Raw genomic sequence first — 17578 nt, forward strand, 5'->3', positions numbered from 1 at the left:
ATCTTTGGAAATACAAAAGCCAGTCACCCCCTCCTTGCAGCGCTGTGTTCTCTCTCCAAGCGAGTGGATGCAACTTCAACAGCGTGGTACTATATTTAGCACGAACCAAAATACCCACCGCCCAGACAGCACCCTCCCATGCCCTGCAGATCAGCTGTGTCTGCTGTATTTCTGTTCTAGCCCAACAAGAGTGTACTCGATCCCGGAGGAACTGAGTGTAGGAACCATCGTGGCCAATATCACAGCTGAGGATCCTGATGACGAAGGCTCTTCCGGCCACCTTCTCTACAGCATGACTACTGTTGGCAACTACTTTGTGATAAACCAGTGTGAGTCACAAACAACTGTCCCTAAGGGCATTCTCTAATTCCATCCTCTGGATGGTCTTACAATATTTTTTCTGTCTTCTGGCCTGGGGCATGCCTTTTTGTCTAGGGTCCTCCTTAGTGACCAAGGAATAGAGGTCTTAAAAGCAGCTGACACAGGAGTTGTGGAAACCAAATAGGACCCAGTGGTGACAGCTACATCATCCTTTGCCTTTGTAGGGTGAGGAGATTTCTTTTCTCACCCATCAGTAGGTTCATGATTGATACCCCTATAATCTGTCTATACCTATACAAGGCAGATTAACAAGGAAAAAAGGCATACACATTTATTTAATGTGAGTTTAGTAAAATTCAGGAACCTTCAGAAACGAAGACTCAAAGATACGGGGAAAACTGCATTTGCGTGCAAAGTTTGATGAAGAAGCAAACAGTTGTGAGTTAGGGCAAGAGGGCAAAGGTGTGGATCTAATGACAATAAGCCAGAGGGGTCTGAGCAAGGCTTGGGTTCAGAGCCTTCTTGACCTGTCTGTGTCTCCCAGTATAAGGGTGCTTCTTTTCTCTGGGCACGGGTAGAGTATCTGGAATGAAGGTCTTATGACTGCTTTTTTTTTTTGTACCCTGGATTGAACCCGGGGGTGCTTAACCACTGAGCCACATGCCCAGCCCTTTTTTATATTTTACTTAAGTTACTTAAGACCTTGCTAAATTGCTGAGGCTGCTTTCAACTCACAATCCTCCTGCCTCAGCCTCCCGAGCTGCTAGGATTACAGGCGTGCACCACCATACCCAGCTCTTATGACCACTTCTGAGGATAGTCAGAAAACTCTCTTATGGCCTACTCCAGGGGGAAGGTAGGAGGGGGTCAGAGAGGCCTTCCGACTCCTGGTGTTTTCTCAGATACCAAAGAGCTATATTGTGGGGTAGTGTGCACCAAACCCCATCAGATTGACGAAGGTGGATATGTGAGGATACATGAGTTACCTACCCTGAGGTACCCCGAAGTCTTTGGAGGAGTGAATCTGTACAGTGTTGAAATAGGATGAAATCAAATATGTAATTTCGGGGCTGGGGTTATGATTCAGTGGCAGAGCATTTGCCTAGCATGTGTGAGGCACTGGGTTCGATCCTCAGCACCACATATAAATACATAAAAAATAAAGGTACATCAACAACTAAAAAATATTTTTAAAAAAATATATGTAATTTCAAAAATCTCTATAATTACAGTGTTAAAAAGTAAAAAGAAGCAAGTGAAGTTAATTTTAAATATGGCATTTTTATTTAATTCAGCAGATCCACAATATTATCATTTCAACATGTAATCAATATTGAGAAGATATTAATGAGCTATTTTAGATTATTTTCTTTGGTACCAATTCTTGAAAGCTTGTTGTATACTTCAAGCACATCTCAGTGAGGACTAGCCCTACGTCAAGTGGTAAATAGCTACACATAGTAAGTGGTAATATATTGAATAGTGTCTCTCTTGATCAATCTGCTAGACTGCGGGGAGTTATTTTCCAATCAGAGTATCTTAGTGCAGAGAAAGAGAGTTTCTCCTTTCTGTAAATGCCACCTTCACTGGAGACTTCATATATATTAGGCATTATGCTGAGTGCTCTACGTGCATTCCACCCCAAATACTCAACACAACCCAATAAAGTTTCATAATTCACACTTTACAGAAGGAGAAACTGAGGCTTAGGGAGAGGTCTGCACAGGTAAAGTGACTTGTTCAAGGTCTTACTGCTCATAGGTCGTGAAGCAGAATACCAGTCCAAGCCAGCTGACCCCAGAGCCTGACCTCTGAGTCACTAGTGGATTATACCACCTCCATAAATTCAGAGCACATTTCCCCAAAGTATTTCACTTGACATAATGATTTATGGAGACGTGCCTTGAACAATCCCAGAAAAACAATGCATTGTTGACCCCATAAGCTTTAGGGCAAGGTACACCTATTCCCAGGGTGGGCAGGCAAAGGAAATCACTGGGCTGAACACCCCACTGCCCTGAAATTGAGGACCTCACTCGGCTAACAGTGTGAGGAAGGACAATCATGGTCAAGAATTCTGTTCTCCCTGGCGTGGTGGCGCACATCTGTCATCCCAGCGTCTAGGGAGGCTGGGGCAGAAGGATTGCAAATTCAAAGCCAGCTTCAGCAATTTAGCAAGATGCTAAGCAACTCAAAGAGACCCTGTTTCTAAATAAAATATAAAAAGGGCTAGGGATGTGTCTCAGTGGTTAAGTGTCCCTGGGTTCAATCCCTGGAACTCCTCCCCCCAAAAGAATTCTGTTCTAAAAAGTATTGCAAAATTGAACTTTTAACCAGCACACATTTGGGGGTTTGTTTTGTTTTTGTACTACTAGTAATTTAAATAAATCAAACCAAGTACTCTGGTTGCAAGTAACAGAAACTAAGGCAAAGCAAACTAAGCATGAGAAAAGAAAAACGGTAGGGGCGTCAATGGAAAGGATACTGGGAGCCAGGATATGGTGGTGCACGCTTGTAATCCCAGTGACTCAGGCAACTGAGGCCGGAGGATGGCAAGTTTGAGAGCAACCTCAGAAACTTGGTGAGACCCTCAGCAACTTAGCAAGACCCTTAGAAAATCTCAAAAAAAAAAAATTTAAGAACTGGGATGTAGCTCAGTGGTTAATCCCCAGTTAATAGAAAAAAGGAAAAAGAAAAGAGATACTGGGTATTTCAGAAAAAGGAGTTGACTAAGAGGACACAGGGCTTAGGAAAGTGTAAATCAGTGCTGCTCCAGAGACCTTGGCGGCTAGAGTTCTGGCTTTTACCTGTAGATCTACTGTCAGCCTCACTGATTCCCCAAGGTACGTCTCTCAGATACAAATTACTCAATAAGAGAACCCACTGGGTCAAACTAGAGTCAGCTATTTGCCACAATCTGTTAGCTATGGGAAAGAACTGAGCCTGGGGCCCTGAAAAATTATAGATATTCCAATAAATGTCTAATACGGGGACTTATATAAGTTTTATTTAAAAACTATTTGAATAGAGAATATTCTCTGTTTAAGTCAGTCCTCGGGTTAAAGCAGTCTTCTCCAGTGTTCTCCTAGTCTCCACACCTTTACTCTTCACTTGTCTTCAGAGGGTCATCTTCTGACCTTTGCCTTCTCAGTGACTGGTACAATCCATGTGGCCCAGAGGATGGACCGAGATGCAGGTGAATTAAGACAGAATCCCACCATTTCTGTGGAAGTTCTGGTGAAGGACAGACCCTTTGGGGGCCAGGAGAACCGCATCCAGATAACCTTTGTTGTGGAAGACGTGAATGACAACCCTGCCACGTGCAGAAAGCTCACCTTCAGGTATTTACCTTTTGAAACTTGTGCTGGGCATTTTGCTTCTTGGGTGGCCCTTGACCTTTTGGCTTCTCTGCCATGTTCTCAGGAGGAAGCAAAGAAACATGGGCATTTGGGGAAATGGCCCATTACAGTAAGTACATTTGCACTGTCTGATTTTGTTCAGAAGGCTTTTTTTCATCATTCCTTTCTCTTCCCTCCCCTTCATTTTCTTTCCTCTTTGTTATTTCCCTTCTCCACTTTCCAACTCTGTTAAGAGCTATTTTTCATTTTGCTCTGTTGGTAAAAAGTACCAGAGGGACTTGTTAGACCTCTCTGGACTGTGCCTTTTCTTTATTTATTGCTACCAGTGGCAAGATGGTGCTGTTAGTTAGCAGCTATAATAGATGCCAGAGACTAAGGATTAGTAACTAGGAACTCCCAGAGAAATGTACTACTAGTAATTTAAATAAATCAAACCAAGTACTTATGTAAAACAAAACAAAGCATCTAATTCACCTTACACCACTTAATAGCATATAAACAAGGGGAAAATGCAGATACAAGTGGGATATGAGTTATTTTGAATAGTTTGATTTGTTCTTTGTCTCACAATCTATTCACAGTTGTTTTAAAATAAACTTCCTTATAATTCTGGGTCCGTATGCCTTTTTGAGGACACTATTGTCTTTCTACTAGCTATTTTGTCAAAACTCCCCAACAAGATCAGCAATTCCCTGGGTTAGCCTTATCTCCGTGTTTTATATACTAGCAAGTCACTGGTTTCTTGGGAGTCTGAAGAGGGCCCTTCTCAAGTTAGAGGAGGCATCTCAGCAGTGACCCTTGCAGGGAGCAAGGGTCTGAAGACCAGAGCATCTGGAGCAATACTGAAGACCAGAGCAGGTCTCTGTTTCAGATGTCCCCATGGGGAAAGTCTCTTGAGTCTTTAACAAGTTTTGCAAGTTTGTTCCAGGTGACTTTGGACCCAATATATAAGTATGCCATGCAAATGACAAAAGACCCTAAAAAAAGATTGTTGTAATCAACAGAAATATAAATTCCTTTATTTCACTTATGAATGATTCCCTGTTCTCTCAGTTGATATACCCAGCATAGTGTTAGAGAGTCAGTGTAACCTTGATATCAAAACAGTTCTCTATTCTGGATGCCTGCCTGATCTGATCATTCAGATCCAGTCTCCACCCTGCCCTATGTGGCAGGAGGCTGACCTCAGGGTACCAACTGGCTTCCTTACCTTCCATCTTCTGTTGACCAATGGGGAGCCCTAGAAAGAGGGAGGAAGTGAAGTCAGTGCAGTCCCCTGGCTGTCTCTCTGTCTGTCCTTTGAGTGTATCCCTCTGCCTTCTGAAGATCCTATAAGACAGCTGTCTGCATACAGCACTCTCCATCCCTGGGTTCTGGTTTCAGGAACTGCTCCCCGACTGGCTTCTCTGGGCCTAGGGTGGTTAGCATTGCACATCCTGAAGTACATCCTGAAGCATTGCACATCCCCTAAAATTCACATGTCCCCTCTGTGTACCTTGGTAACAACCCCTTTACTAAGCCTCTTAGAATTCTCCTATTTTTCCATCTGCTTCCTGTTGAGACCCTGTTAAACTCAGTCACAGGCCCAGATCATGTGACAGGTTCCTACCTCCAACATAAGCATTCCTGTACCTCAGAGTCTCTTAGATGAATAGCAGTGGTTGCCATGGGTAGTCAGGATTTTGACCTGTGTACATAAATTGAACCCAACTTCAGTTAAGAGAAGTCTGGGTTCTAGAGATAGAGTAAGGATGATTTGTAGAGTCACACTTTCTTTGGAAATCTAAATCTATGCCAGCACTAGGTGGTCCTAATACATCTTGGGAAATTTCTCTCTTCATGTCCCACCCATCTAGGCCCTCCTTCTTTCTTCTTTGTTCCCCTCCCCAGAGAGGTAGGTAGGGGTTTCAAGTAAGGAGTAAGAACTCTGGATACCAGTGCTTGCATCTTCTGGAGTCTCCCCTGTTTCCTCCCTTCAGTGTGTATCTATTCATTGCATATTCTGCCTTCCTGTGGTCTCAAATCCCCTGAAGTGGTATCTGTGTTCCAAATTAGCTGATGAAATCACATTTTGAATGCCCTAGGCCATCCAGGCAAGCCCATACAGAGTCCTGCTCTTGATCTTCTCTTCAAATTAGCCCTGAAGGCCAACACTAACTCAGTAACTGGACTAATGATATTTATTACCGGAGCTAATTCTAAACAATGCTCAAGTCTCTCCTCTGAACTTGTGAGGGAGGGTAATTCCCAGTCGGGCTATGAAAGCCAAGATGTGAGGAGACAATAAAAGGGCCCCTTCCTCTGGGCCCCAGGAGTGCAAGTCTGCCCTCCAGGAGCTCAGTCTGTGCATCCCACCACCCAGGAGGACAGGTTAGGGCTGAGAAACCCTGAGCCTGCATTACCACCTCCTCCTGCCCTTAAGCCTTAGTCTCCATCCTAACCATGGCAAAGCCAAGCTCACAAGCAGAACAAAAAGGAAGGACAACGGAAACGAAGTAGCCTCAGTCTCTGACCCTTGTCTCTGAATACTGTGATTTTTGAAGTTTCTGCGGGCAGGGAGAAGAGTGGGTAGGCAGGGCGCCAGCACCCAGCGGCAGCAACGGGGTGGTTGGAGGGTAGCTGTGCACCCAGGGCAGAGTGGCCTGGAGGCGGCGGGCGCCCCCTGCTGCTCACCGCGGGCCCTGTGGGCTCTTAGCCCTTAGCACCGAAGCCTCTGCGGCTTTCCCAGGCTGGTGATGAATGAGCCCAGGGCCCCACTAAGGCATCAAAGGCGACGAGGTAGCCCCCACTTAGGTTGTAAATCGTCAGGCGCTTGCCTGAAAGCGCCTCGCAAGCTGTTTGTGAGCAAGAGGAGGAGAATGCGGGGCCATAGAGAATGCGGCTGGGCTCAGTCACCTCTGCATTGGGAAGGACCTGGGATCAGACAATTGGGAGCTAAGGCCACTTGCCTTTGAAGCAGGGATTGATGAATGAAAAGGAGTGGCTTTCCAAGTGATGCGTTTAGGGGAGAAATACCAAGAGTCAGGGAAGAATGAAAGAACATGCCAGGTTCAATCTCAAACAATGCCACAAACAATAATAATAATAAATAAATAAAAATTAAAAACCTGAGACACTTGGAAGGTTTGAAAGGTCTGGTTTCTGAATTCTTTAGATGGTGAGATCTCCTGACTTCTGCAGAGTTGTAATCAAGGCTCAGATCTCCGAACGCCGTTGCTCTGTGGGCCTGGATATTCCCTGATGGAATTTAAAGTTTACAATGACTCTAAAACTAGGGGCATGAACTTTCTTGGACAAGTCCTAAAACTGCTTTGAATCGCTCTTTCTTCACCTGTAAAATGAGGACAGAGTTCAGACCTCTTGGAGATGAAGGCATTAGAGTTTTAAAAGTGCTTAGTGTAATAGAGCATGCAGCTGCTGTTTAATAAGTGGTGTCTATTCTAAGTTGTGAATGGTACCATGGCATTGTGTGATCAATGCAGGAATGAGGATGTGCAGCTTCCACTCCTGCTAAAACACAGACAGGATTTTTGCCAGTGAGGCATAGTGGAGACTCAAGTACGACTGCTTTCTGTCCAGCAAACAAACCCAGTTATCCTCCACAGCCCAAAGCCATCCTTGCTCCATAGTTACTGAGCCCAGAGCCCATTTTAGCAGCTGTTAAGAGAGGTTGTAGAATGGAAAAGGGGCATAATTTGGTTGCAGAGAGAGGTACAGAGGATAAAACTTAACACGTTAGTCTGGGTGTTCTGAAAACCAGATGCCAAGACAGGACTAAGTGTGCAAGACTTTTATTGGGGAAAATGCCTGTGGGAGAAAACAGGCAGACAGCTGGATGAGGCTGAGGGAGTCTTTAGACCATGATGCAAATCTGACCTGAGTGAAGGAAAGAGGAAGGAATGTGGTTGGAAATGTTCTAGATTGTATGGTTAGTCTAAGGTATGTTCACGAGGCCATCAGGAGTTCTGAAGCCAAAGTCATCTGTCAAAGGACAGAATGAGCCTATCTTAGTATATCTGTCCCACTCAGTCATTGGTACATGGCCTCACTACAAAACCCAGGGACAGATTTCAAAGTACAGCTGGTGGGGCCTGTGGTCAGTTACAGTCCCATGGCTGAAGGTCTTCTAGGCACCTTCTCATGGCAGCCATAATATATTTTTGTAAGAACTTTTGCGAAGGCAAAATATAATTTATACCCAAAGAACAAACACAACCAACCACAAATCTTCCCATGCCTCTCACCACCTTATGAAAATCACGTTTGCAATCTGATTTTATTATTCCTCTCATCGAGAGATGGACCTCTCTCCTTGAATCTGGGCTTTTCCATGTAAATTGCTTTGGCGACTGGAACATTCACAAACACGGCACAATGGAGGCTTGCAAAGTGCTTGTGCATTGGGCTTGCTCTCTCTTGCTGCTTTTGGAACCCTGGGATCTCCATGTGAAGAGCCTGGTAGCCTTCTGAAGGATGAGAGTAAGGAGACCAACCCCCTTCTCACCACCAGCAGTGTGAGCAAGGCCATCCTAGACCTCCGGTCCCAGCTGAACTGCCAGTGACCACAGGAACCAGCCAAGCCCAACAAGAACTGTGGAATAACCCACAGTATCATGAAAAAATAAAATAAAATAAATGCTTGTTGTTTTTAAGCTACCAGATTTTGGGCTGGTGTGTTATGTTTGGGCTGGTGTTAAAGCTCACTGACATGATTTATGTGCATTTCATAGATGGAGAAGCTGAAACTTAGAGACATGATAAAAACTCTCCATGAAATGAAACCTTCAGAGTCTCAGAGTCTTCCACACTAAGCTGGGCCTGAGTTTAGAGATAGCTTTATTCATTTGTGTTATTTATCTAGACCTTGGGTCAACTGAGATTAGGACCCCCAAATTCAACCCTCAATAAATCTCTCTTGAATGAGTGATACTAGGTCATTGGGAGCCTCTCTATTGTACTGGTACGGCTGGGATACTACTCAAGGCATTCCCATCCTTCAAAGCATGGGAGATGATGTAGGATCAAGGGCTGCAAGGGCTGCAAGCGTACAGGGCTTTTCTCTAACCAGATTATAAACTCCTACAGTTTAAGGTTGGGGGTGAAATTTACATTTTTCTTCTTTTCTTCTTTATGACTGTGCTCTCATCTGCTGCTGTCATTCATTCATTCAACAAACTTTTACTGAGTGCCCAAAACAGAGCAAATAAATCTTCCTCAAAGTACTTATGGTCTGGGGGGGGGGGGAACGGACAATAAACAGGATAAATAAGTAAAATATGTAGTATGCTGGATTACATTAAGTGCTAAGATTTAGAAATAAAGAGGGGAACAGGAGGGGAAGCCATGGGCAGGGGTCACTGATATTTTAGATAGGGTAGCCTCACTGGGAAGGTGGTGTTTGATCAGAGGCTAAAGAAAGCCAAAGAGGGAGTGGCTCAGCTCTCTGTTACTATAACAAATGCCTGAGATAATCAACTTATAAAGAGAAAGATTTATTTTGGCTCACAATGTTGCAGGTTTCAGTCCGTGATCAGTTGGCCCCATTACTTAGGTAAGGCAGCACATCATGGTGTAGTGTGCAGCGGAACAAAACCACTCACTTTATGGCTAGGAAACAAAAGACAGCGAGGAAGGGGCCAAGATCCCACAATCCCCTTCAAGGGTATGCCTCCAGTGATCTAAGGATCTCCAAGTAGGCCCCACATCTTAAAGGGTCCCCCATGTCCCAACAGTGCCACCCTGGGGGGCCAAGCCTTTAATACACGGGCCTTTGGGAGACTGTCAATGACAGCAAGTGCAACGACCCAAGGCCAGAGCATGGCAGAGTGTGCAAGGAATGGCAGGAGGTCAGATGGCAGGAGGAGCATGCACCAGGAGCTACAGGAAGTGAGTTCCGAGGGAGAACATGCAGCATGTCACGAGGGTCCTTCAGATCAAAGTTAGATGTCAAGTGAAATGAGGAGCCACTTAGGACATAGGAGCAGAGGACTGACACAATCTGACAACATTTTAACTGGACGCCTCTGGCTGCTATGTTAAAAATAATCTGAAAGGAGGCAAGGACTGCAAAAGGGAGATCTGGGAGGAACTTACTTCAATAACTAAGGACTTGCTTTGAACTGAAAATAAAGCCCAGGTGTGAGCCCAGGGCCTAGGTTAGAAGGAGCTCTCCATCACCATGTGTTGGGGGAAAATACTGACTCTGTGTTTTCACCAGCATTATGGTGTCTGAAACAGCAGCCAACCGGACGTCGCTTCTGGACCTGAACAAATTCTGCTTTGATGAGGACAGCGAAGCACCAAACAACAAATTCAACTTCACCACGCCATCTGGAGTGGGGAGCAGTCACAGATTTTTACAGGATCCAGCTGGCTCAGGGAAAATTGTGGTCAGTTTATGGTCATTGCATCATTAAGAGGGCATTGGGGAAGCTGGTCCAACATGCATAGTTCATTTGCTGCCCCATTGAGAGAAATTTCCAAGGTAACCCCCTCTCAGAGCCTCTGTAACAGACAAATTTAATAGCAAGCTTGCGTCTGGGTCACTCTTTATTTTACGCAGGTACTGGGAATCATTTGTTACACGCATGGCTGGGCTAGGGCGCTGGGGACTGGGCTCTTCTCCCCTTAGCTCCCAGCACGCAGGCCTGCTCAGTGCGCCCTTACAGACACCTTAGTGGCCTGCACTCGGTGCTCACACTGTTTTGTTTATTGGAGGGCTCATTCCTCATATGACGTGCAGGGAGAGAAAGCAGGGCCTGGGCCACGAATGTGTCTTGATGGGTTTCATATCGCATCATAGAACAGCCAGAGACTCAAAGGAGGATAAGACAAGGAGGGTGGGAAGGGCAGTGCAGGGGCAAAAGCAGAATCAGAGCATAGAGGTAGGTCTCAACAAGCTGTGCGAGACCTTCACCTGCCCAAGGCTCCTGCCCAAGGCTCCTGCCCGAGGGTGTGGGTGGTGGTGGTGAAGGTGCCTGCCACAAGGGTGAAGCTGCAAGGCTTTGCCATCAGGGAAAAGAGCAAGCAGCTCACTGCCCCTCACCCCACCTCCTCCTCTACCTATCCGCCCAGCCCGTCTTCAGTCCCCAAGAAAGTCTTGCCAACTTTACTCATACTGTCATCTAAAATTAATTTCTATTATTTTTCTGTTTAGGAAATTATTACATGTTCACTGTAGAAAAGGTAGAGAGTACAGAAAAGCCTTGCCATTCAGTGAGAACCAGTTAATATTTTGATATATGTTTCTTGACTTTTCTATGAGAGTATTTTATGTAAATTATATACATATAGGTTTAAGTATATTAACTAATGGAACTACCTTTGCATAAAAGTTTCAATTCATGCTTTTCTTTAACTAATCTGAAGCCATGGAGGTTGGTAAATTCTTTTTTTTTTTTTTTTTTTTTGATACTGGAGATTGAACCCAGGGGTGTTTTACCACTGAGCTATATCCACAGCTCTTTTTATTTTAGACAGGGTCTCACTAAATTGCCTAGGACCTTGCTAAAGTGTTGAGGCTGGCCTCAAACTTGGAATCCTCCTGCCTCAGTCTCTCAAATTGCTGGAATTACAGATACATGCCACCACGCCTGCCTGTTGGTAAATTCTTTTGAATAAGTTCTCTAGCAGTGCACAATGGTATGGTTTTCACTTTTAAAACCCCCTCAAATGCACGTGAAAAGTGCTTCCAAAAGGATTATGCTAATTTACATATCCTCCAGCAGCATAGGAAAATGTCTTTGTCAGTTTGATGAACAGATTGTTTATTTGTGTAATGTCTCTGTTTTAATCTAGTTGATTGGTGATCTAGATTGTGAAAATCCAAGTAATCTAGCAGCTGGCAATAAATACACCCTGATAATCCAGGTGCAGGACGTGGCCTTTCCTTACTATAAAAGCAAGTATCATTTTGATTTTTTTTCATGTGGTATCTTCCTTGAGCATCAGTGACTAAAGACTGTGCTAAGTAATTGAAGGAGTTGTGCTAGGTCTTCCAGCCTTCTGATTGGGTTCTGATGCAGGGGCCTCCTTTTTCTTGACTGAATTACAACACTTAAGGGTTTTGTAAGGGTCTCTCCGTCTTTAGTCTTGCTCCTTTCTAATGTATCTTCCTTTCTGTCAGTGATTTTTCAGGAAATGCACATGCCATCATATAATTTCCTTGAGTGTGTTTCTCATTGTCAAGTTGAGGTTCAAACTTTGGCTCGGCATACGAGTACTTTCATCATCCCACTGCTGCTTTTTAACTCACTAGAGGCATCTCCTCCCCACCCCGAAAGGCCCTGCCCCCTACTTTTTTCAACTAGACCAAACAGTTTACTGTTGCCCTGAGTGAATCATGTGGTTTTACACCTTGGTATTTTTGCACATGCCTAGAACATTCCCCCATCCCACCCTGTTCATCTGTCTAACTTCGTCCTTGTAAAGTGCCATAGTGACCTGTACCTGTGCTTATCAGGAGGTGACTGCCCTAAACGTCTTCAAGGAAGGAACCATCAGACCTTATCCACCTGTATTCCTGAACCTGCCCAGAAGATGCTTTAAAAATGTTGAATAAACAAATAACAATTCTGACTTAAATTTGTTTCTATTTTCATTTTTTAGATAACATCTACATTTTTATCTTAACAAGCCCAGAAGATGAGTTTCCCCTCATCTTTGATAGGCCATTCTATGTATTCAATGTGTCTGAAATAAGACCAGGTGAGTCAGTCGAGAGGTAGGCCACAGGGCTCTGGTCCAAATGCACACTCTGCTTTCTGCAATGGGAAGGCTCTTTCCAGAGGCCCCCAGGCATGTTTTTCACATTGATTCACAGCTGATTAGTGTTTATCGCACCTCTTATGTTTTTTTAAATTGTCCTTGCTGCTGCTGCATCCTTCAGGTGAAACTGTGTATTGGAGCTGTGGATTAAACTGCATTTCCCTGAATCCCCTGGTTGCTTCCTTGGCGATTTGCCTGATTCTGCTCATCCTCCCTTTTTGTAACCTAAAATTTTCCTCTTGGTTTCCACTGTGATTTTTTTTTTTTTTTTTTTTTTTTGGTCAATTCACTAAGAGAATTGAAACTTGAAAGTAGAACTTTCCCATTTCTCTATTTTCTTCACTTAAAAACAAAATAAAGACATTTTCTCTCTCTGCTCAGATTCACTGGACACTTTTTTCCTGCTGGCCCTTTATTACACTTTGATTTTCGTAGGCTTTTCCCAACAAGAAAGGACTCCTACTCCTAACTTCAGTTTGTCCTCATCTCCCTGGGTTTGAAGGTAATACTGTTTGCTAGCTCTCCTTTATAATCGAGTATATAAACTCTGGAGTGTAACAGACGTCCCCACAGCCTTTGATCTTGAGAACATGGACATTTCTTCCATATTAAAAACCAAACCAAATCCAGAGCACTCCCTCTAAAATGATCTCCTCTTCACTGTCTTCTTTCTTTATTATCGTCTCCATCTCTTGACATTAAGTCTTAAAACACTTAAAAAGAAGGTCCAAAGAAAATGCTTTTAATTCCTTATACCTCACCCAGCAAAAAACTCATTCAGCAGGAATAGGCTTTTTATGAATTCACTGCAATTATTTTTGACCACCTGCTCTGGGTCACACACTAGGTTAAAGAATAAGAGAAGTTTTCTGCCCAGGAGGAGTGTAATTTTTAAGAAAGAACTTCTATAAAACAAGGAAGCTAGAACTCCAACCGCCACACCAATGATATTTGTGAAATAGGCAAAATGGAACTGTATTTTAAAATCTACACTCTGTAATCATCAGTTGCTAAATTCTTTTTTTTAAAGTGCTTTTCATCTTGTTTATAAGAACAATTCATGCTCATTATAGGAAAATCTGAAAAATAGAAAAGACTTTTAGACAGCACTGTTGACAAAAAGATATGTGGGGATGGATGTTCTTTGCCCTGTTGTTTATGATAACAAAATAATTGGTGCCCTCAGAGCCTCTTTAAAGGCATGAATTGTCTTTCACACCTCACAGGACTGTTTGGATCATAGAGCCAATAACCTAGTGGGTGCTCATTAGCATTATTTGAACTTAAGAGAATTGAAGATATAAAACATGCAGGGTCTGAACCGCAAGGAGTCTTCCAAAAGTCTTTCTGCCCAAAGCTGTGAAGATACATGTTCCTGGGCCATCTGCTTCCCCAACCCAGTCAGGACTAATCCCAGGTGCTTTATTCCTCCAGCTAGAACCCGAGTTGGACAGGTGCGAGCAACCGATGGAGACTTCCCCCAGAGCAGCATCGTCTATTCCATCTCCTCTGGAGGGGCCAGCCCCCAGTACCCAAACATATTCTGGATTAATCCCAAGACAGGAGAACTTCAGCTAATAACAAAAGCCGACTATGAGACAACCTCCATCTACATTCTCAGAATCCAGGCCACCAATGGCGAGGACACCAGCTCAGTCACTGTGAGTACATTCACTTATCTAACTGGTTGATCAGGATCTCTCTGCTGCAAAGAGGGATCTTCACAGGGCAAATCTGGCAGAGGCAAGGAGAAATGAGTAGTAGTGCCCAGGACATAAAGATCCACATCTGTATCTGAAGGCCAAGTTTGTGTGTGACTGGGAGAAGCACTGAGATGGATGACCAGACACTGGGTATCTGTTCAACCCACAAACCCACTTTGTGGGACAAGGTTCCTTCTAAGGCCCTTTAAATCTCACTTTGCATTCCATGTGGGCTTGCAGTGAGATGCACATTGCTGGAAGTCGGGTGTGGTCTTATCGTTACCTGTCTCCTCTCCAAGAGTGTTTTGCCATATACACCAAATGGGGTAGATCTCACAATGCTGCTGTATCAGTCAGCTTTATGTCACTATATGAAGTACCTGACGCAGGCTATTCTCACAATTCAGAAAGTTAAAGTCCATGATTAGGTGGACAAATGGATAAATCCCATTTGTTTGGGCTCCTAGTGAAGGTGGGTGGCACGTCATGGTGGGAGTGAGTGGGTATCTCAGAAAGTGCTCACAATTTGAGCAGGAAGCAGAGAGAGAGAAGATGGGCCAGGGTCCCACACTCCCCTTGGGAGCACACCTTCAATGACCTAAGGACCTCTCCCAAGGGCCCATCTCCCACAGGTTCCACCATTTTGGTCCTTGGGGACCAAGCCTTCAACACGTGGACCTTTAGGGGACACTCCTCCAAACCATAGCTGATGTCTACTGCTGCAATGCTTTCCATCCCTTGATGCTGAGAATCCTGGGAAATGCAGATTCTTGTGAGCAGGAGTGGGGCCTGAGATCCTGCATCTCTAGCATGCTTCCCAGTGGTTCTGCTAGTCCATGGCCACATGAGTAGCAGCACATCAGGGTCATAGGAGGGTCTAATAGGTCCACTGGGTCAGGGGTTAGGATTATCTGGGGACAACATCATGACCACAAAGACACAACTATTCCTTGTTCTTTCCCACTAGTAAAGTAAAAGAGCATGAAGGCAAATGGACTCTTAGCTAGCAGCAGATTCCTGTGTGATATAGACAATGACCGGCTTGGAGTCAGGAGAATGAGTTCATTTATCAACTTTGATCTTAATTTTCCAAGGGGGTCTGAACAAGGCTTATCTCTATGTCCTTATTTCGGTACTTCTTAAGTGGAAAGTCCCCTGATAAATCCAATACCCAAATAGTTCAGTTCCTCTGATGACTTGTTTTGAATTAACGGGATGATGTTTTCAATGATGTGTGAGAGACTGGGCATTGCTAGCCGAGGAAAGCTAGAGATAATTGCAGTGTTTGTTAGGCTACGGGGTTTTTTTGAGAAAAAGAATGGACTTTACTGTGGAAGCTAACTAGAGTGAACATTTCAATTTATTCCCAGGCTCAGAAAGGGCTGAAATCCCCAAATTTCAAAAGTAGAATGAATATGACTCAAAATTCATAAGCTTTTTAAAAGGGTAATGAACTAAATGATCATATAAGTCCCTTTCAGCTGACATTCTATGATTCTTGCTGGCAGGCATCCCAGTCTATATATGCCAATTTGCCGGGCACAAAGGACTGTGATGAAAGAGAATAGACTGGCCCCGGCTTGTGGCAGGTCAGCTCCTGGGCTCAGTGTGGTGCTAATAGCCTCGGTTACAGATGAGATCCCAGCTCCACCAGGCCCACTCATTCTGGCCCAGCGCTCCTCAGCCACCGCTGCATGTCAGAATCTGCTGGAGAACATGAAAAACCGTGCCTGGCTCCACCCTCCCGGGATTCCAATTCATTTGGTCTGAAACTGGCTCAAGAAAGCGGAGCCAGGGTTGAGAACCACCAGGGTTCTGTGTCCACCAAAGTTAGAGACTGAGCTTCCAATTCACAAGGGAAGGCAAACAAGGAAGTGCGTGGGGTCCATGCAAATCTATACCCACTTGGGAAAAGAACTCAGCATCAACCTCAGGGAACGCATGCATGGAGGTGCCTGTGTGTATCATGAGGCTTGTGAATATCTGCATAGGCTACTTGCACACACATGTGCATGTGGGTGCAAATGGCAAAGATGTTAACAGGTTGGGATTTATTATAGAAGAGAACTGAATTCAGATCCCAGTTTTGCCTCTTACCAGCTGAATGGTATTAGATCAATTATCTCATCTCTCTAAGTCTTCTTTTCCTCATCCATAAATTGAAACAAAGTGGGGAGGCAGCTTGGTGGTAGAGCACTTGCTTAGCATGCCTGAGGTCCTGAGTTCTAGTCCCCAGTACTATAAAACAAACCAAAAAAATAAAAAAATAAAAAAGGAATTATCATGTATCCTCCTCTTGTGAGGTTAAGTGAGCTTAATCCATGGAAAGTACCTGGCATACAGTAAGCACCCCTTCTTGTTGCTCTAGGTCACTGTGAACATCATTGGAGAAAATGATGAAAAGCCAATGTGTACCCCCAACTCTTATTTCCTAGCCATCCCAGTGGATCTGAAAGTTGGCACAAACATTCAGAATTTCAAGCTGACATGTACCGACTTGGATTCCAGCCCCAGATCTTTTCGCTACTCCATTGGCCCAGGTACAGTATTTGGTGTGGACAGCCCTGGACCTGTCTCCGAGACAGGACTGTGGCATGTGTCCACACACTGGCCCGGGCTCCGTGTGGGGTGGGGTTTGAATGAGGGAGGAGGAATGAGTTGTTTAGTGATCCTTTGCTTTCCGTGCTCCTCTTGGCTTCCCTATCTCACCTAATTCTCCCACACCCATACACTCAGCTGTGCACAGGTCTCAGAATGGGTGAATCCCATTGATAGTGAATCCCATCCCTCAAATTTCCAAACTATGAGTCACATGCCCCTATTAGTGTAATTTTTAAAAAATTGAGTCTAACTCCTCAACCGCCCCTTTTCCTAAAAGCTTGTCACGGGAGGCAGGGCATCCTAGGCCTCTCTCTGGATAACAATAGATTAAATAGATTAAATGCATTTTGAAACTGTGTCCTCAGCAATTCTCTTCTTCGCCATTCATTTTCTCTCTTTAAAAATATACCATTGTGGGGGAAAAAAAGAGCACCTCTCAATGGAAATTAGACCAAAATAGCTCATCTAATGAAGTGCTGGGGCCAGAGATTTAAACCCAAACAAGCAGAGCAATTGCACAGGAAAGAGTAAAAATCCATCTCGGCCGCCTGCTGAGCCCTGGCAGAGCAGGAACTTGAACAGTAGGAAGCCTCTGAGCCGGCTGTGTCACAAAACCCAGGGGCAGACACTGCCTTGAGACTACAGTTGCTGAAGATGGAAATAATCCATACTGAGAACCCTAAGGCCTTTATGGAGCACTTTGCTGCTCAGGGAGTAGAAATTGCATCATCTCCTGCTCCATTTACTGGTTTTCAGTCGGTAATGAGTCTGGAGCCACTGGAGGAATGAGCAGGAGCCATGCCTGGGCTGGCAGCCGTCCTGCCCCAG

At 44.5% G+C, this 17578-nt stretch overlaps 1 protein-coding gene across 1 annotated transcript in view; it reads left to right on the top strand.

The window, feature by feature from the left end:
- CDHR3 (cadherin related family member 3) overlaps nt 1-17578 on the top strand; it is a gene marked incomplete at both ends in the record, with an annotated part of 64518 nt that overhangs the window by 35625 nt on the left and 11315 nt on the right. Inside the window, 7 exons of the mRNA XM_081283299.1 lie at nt 181-329; nt 3473-3662; nt 9898-10069; nt 11478-11607; nt 12288-12386; nt 13881-14107; nt 16518-16689. Of these exons, the coding sequence (XP_081139425.1) occupies nt 181-329; nt 3473-3662; nt 9898-10069; nt 11478-11607; nt 12288-12386; nt 13881-14107; nt 16518-16689 (1139 nt within the window). The remainder of the gene's footprint in view (nt 1-180; nt 330-3472; nt 3663-9897; nt 10070-11477; nt 11608-12287; nt 12387-13880; nt 14108-16517; nt 16690-17578) is intronic.

This window comes from Spermophilus citellus (genome assembly GCF_964194105.1).
Source record: "Spermophilus citellus genome assembly, chromosome: 3".
In the NCBI taxonomy this organism is placed as follows: Eukaryota; Metazoa; Chordata; class Mammalia; order Rodentia; family Sciuridae; genus Spermophilus; species Spermophilus citellus.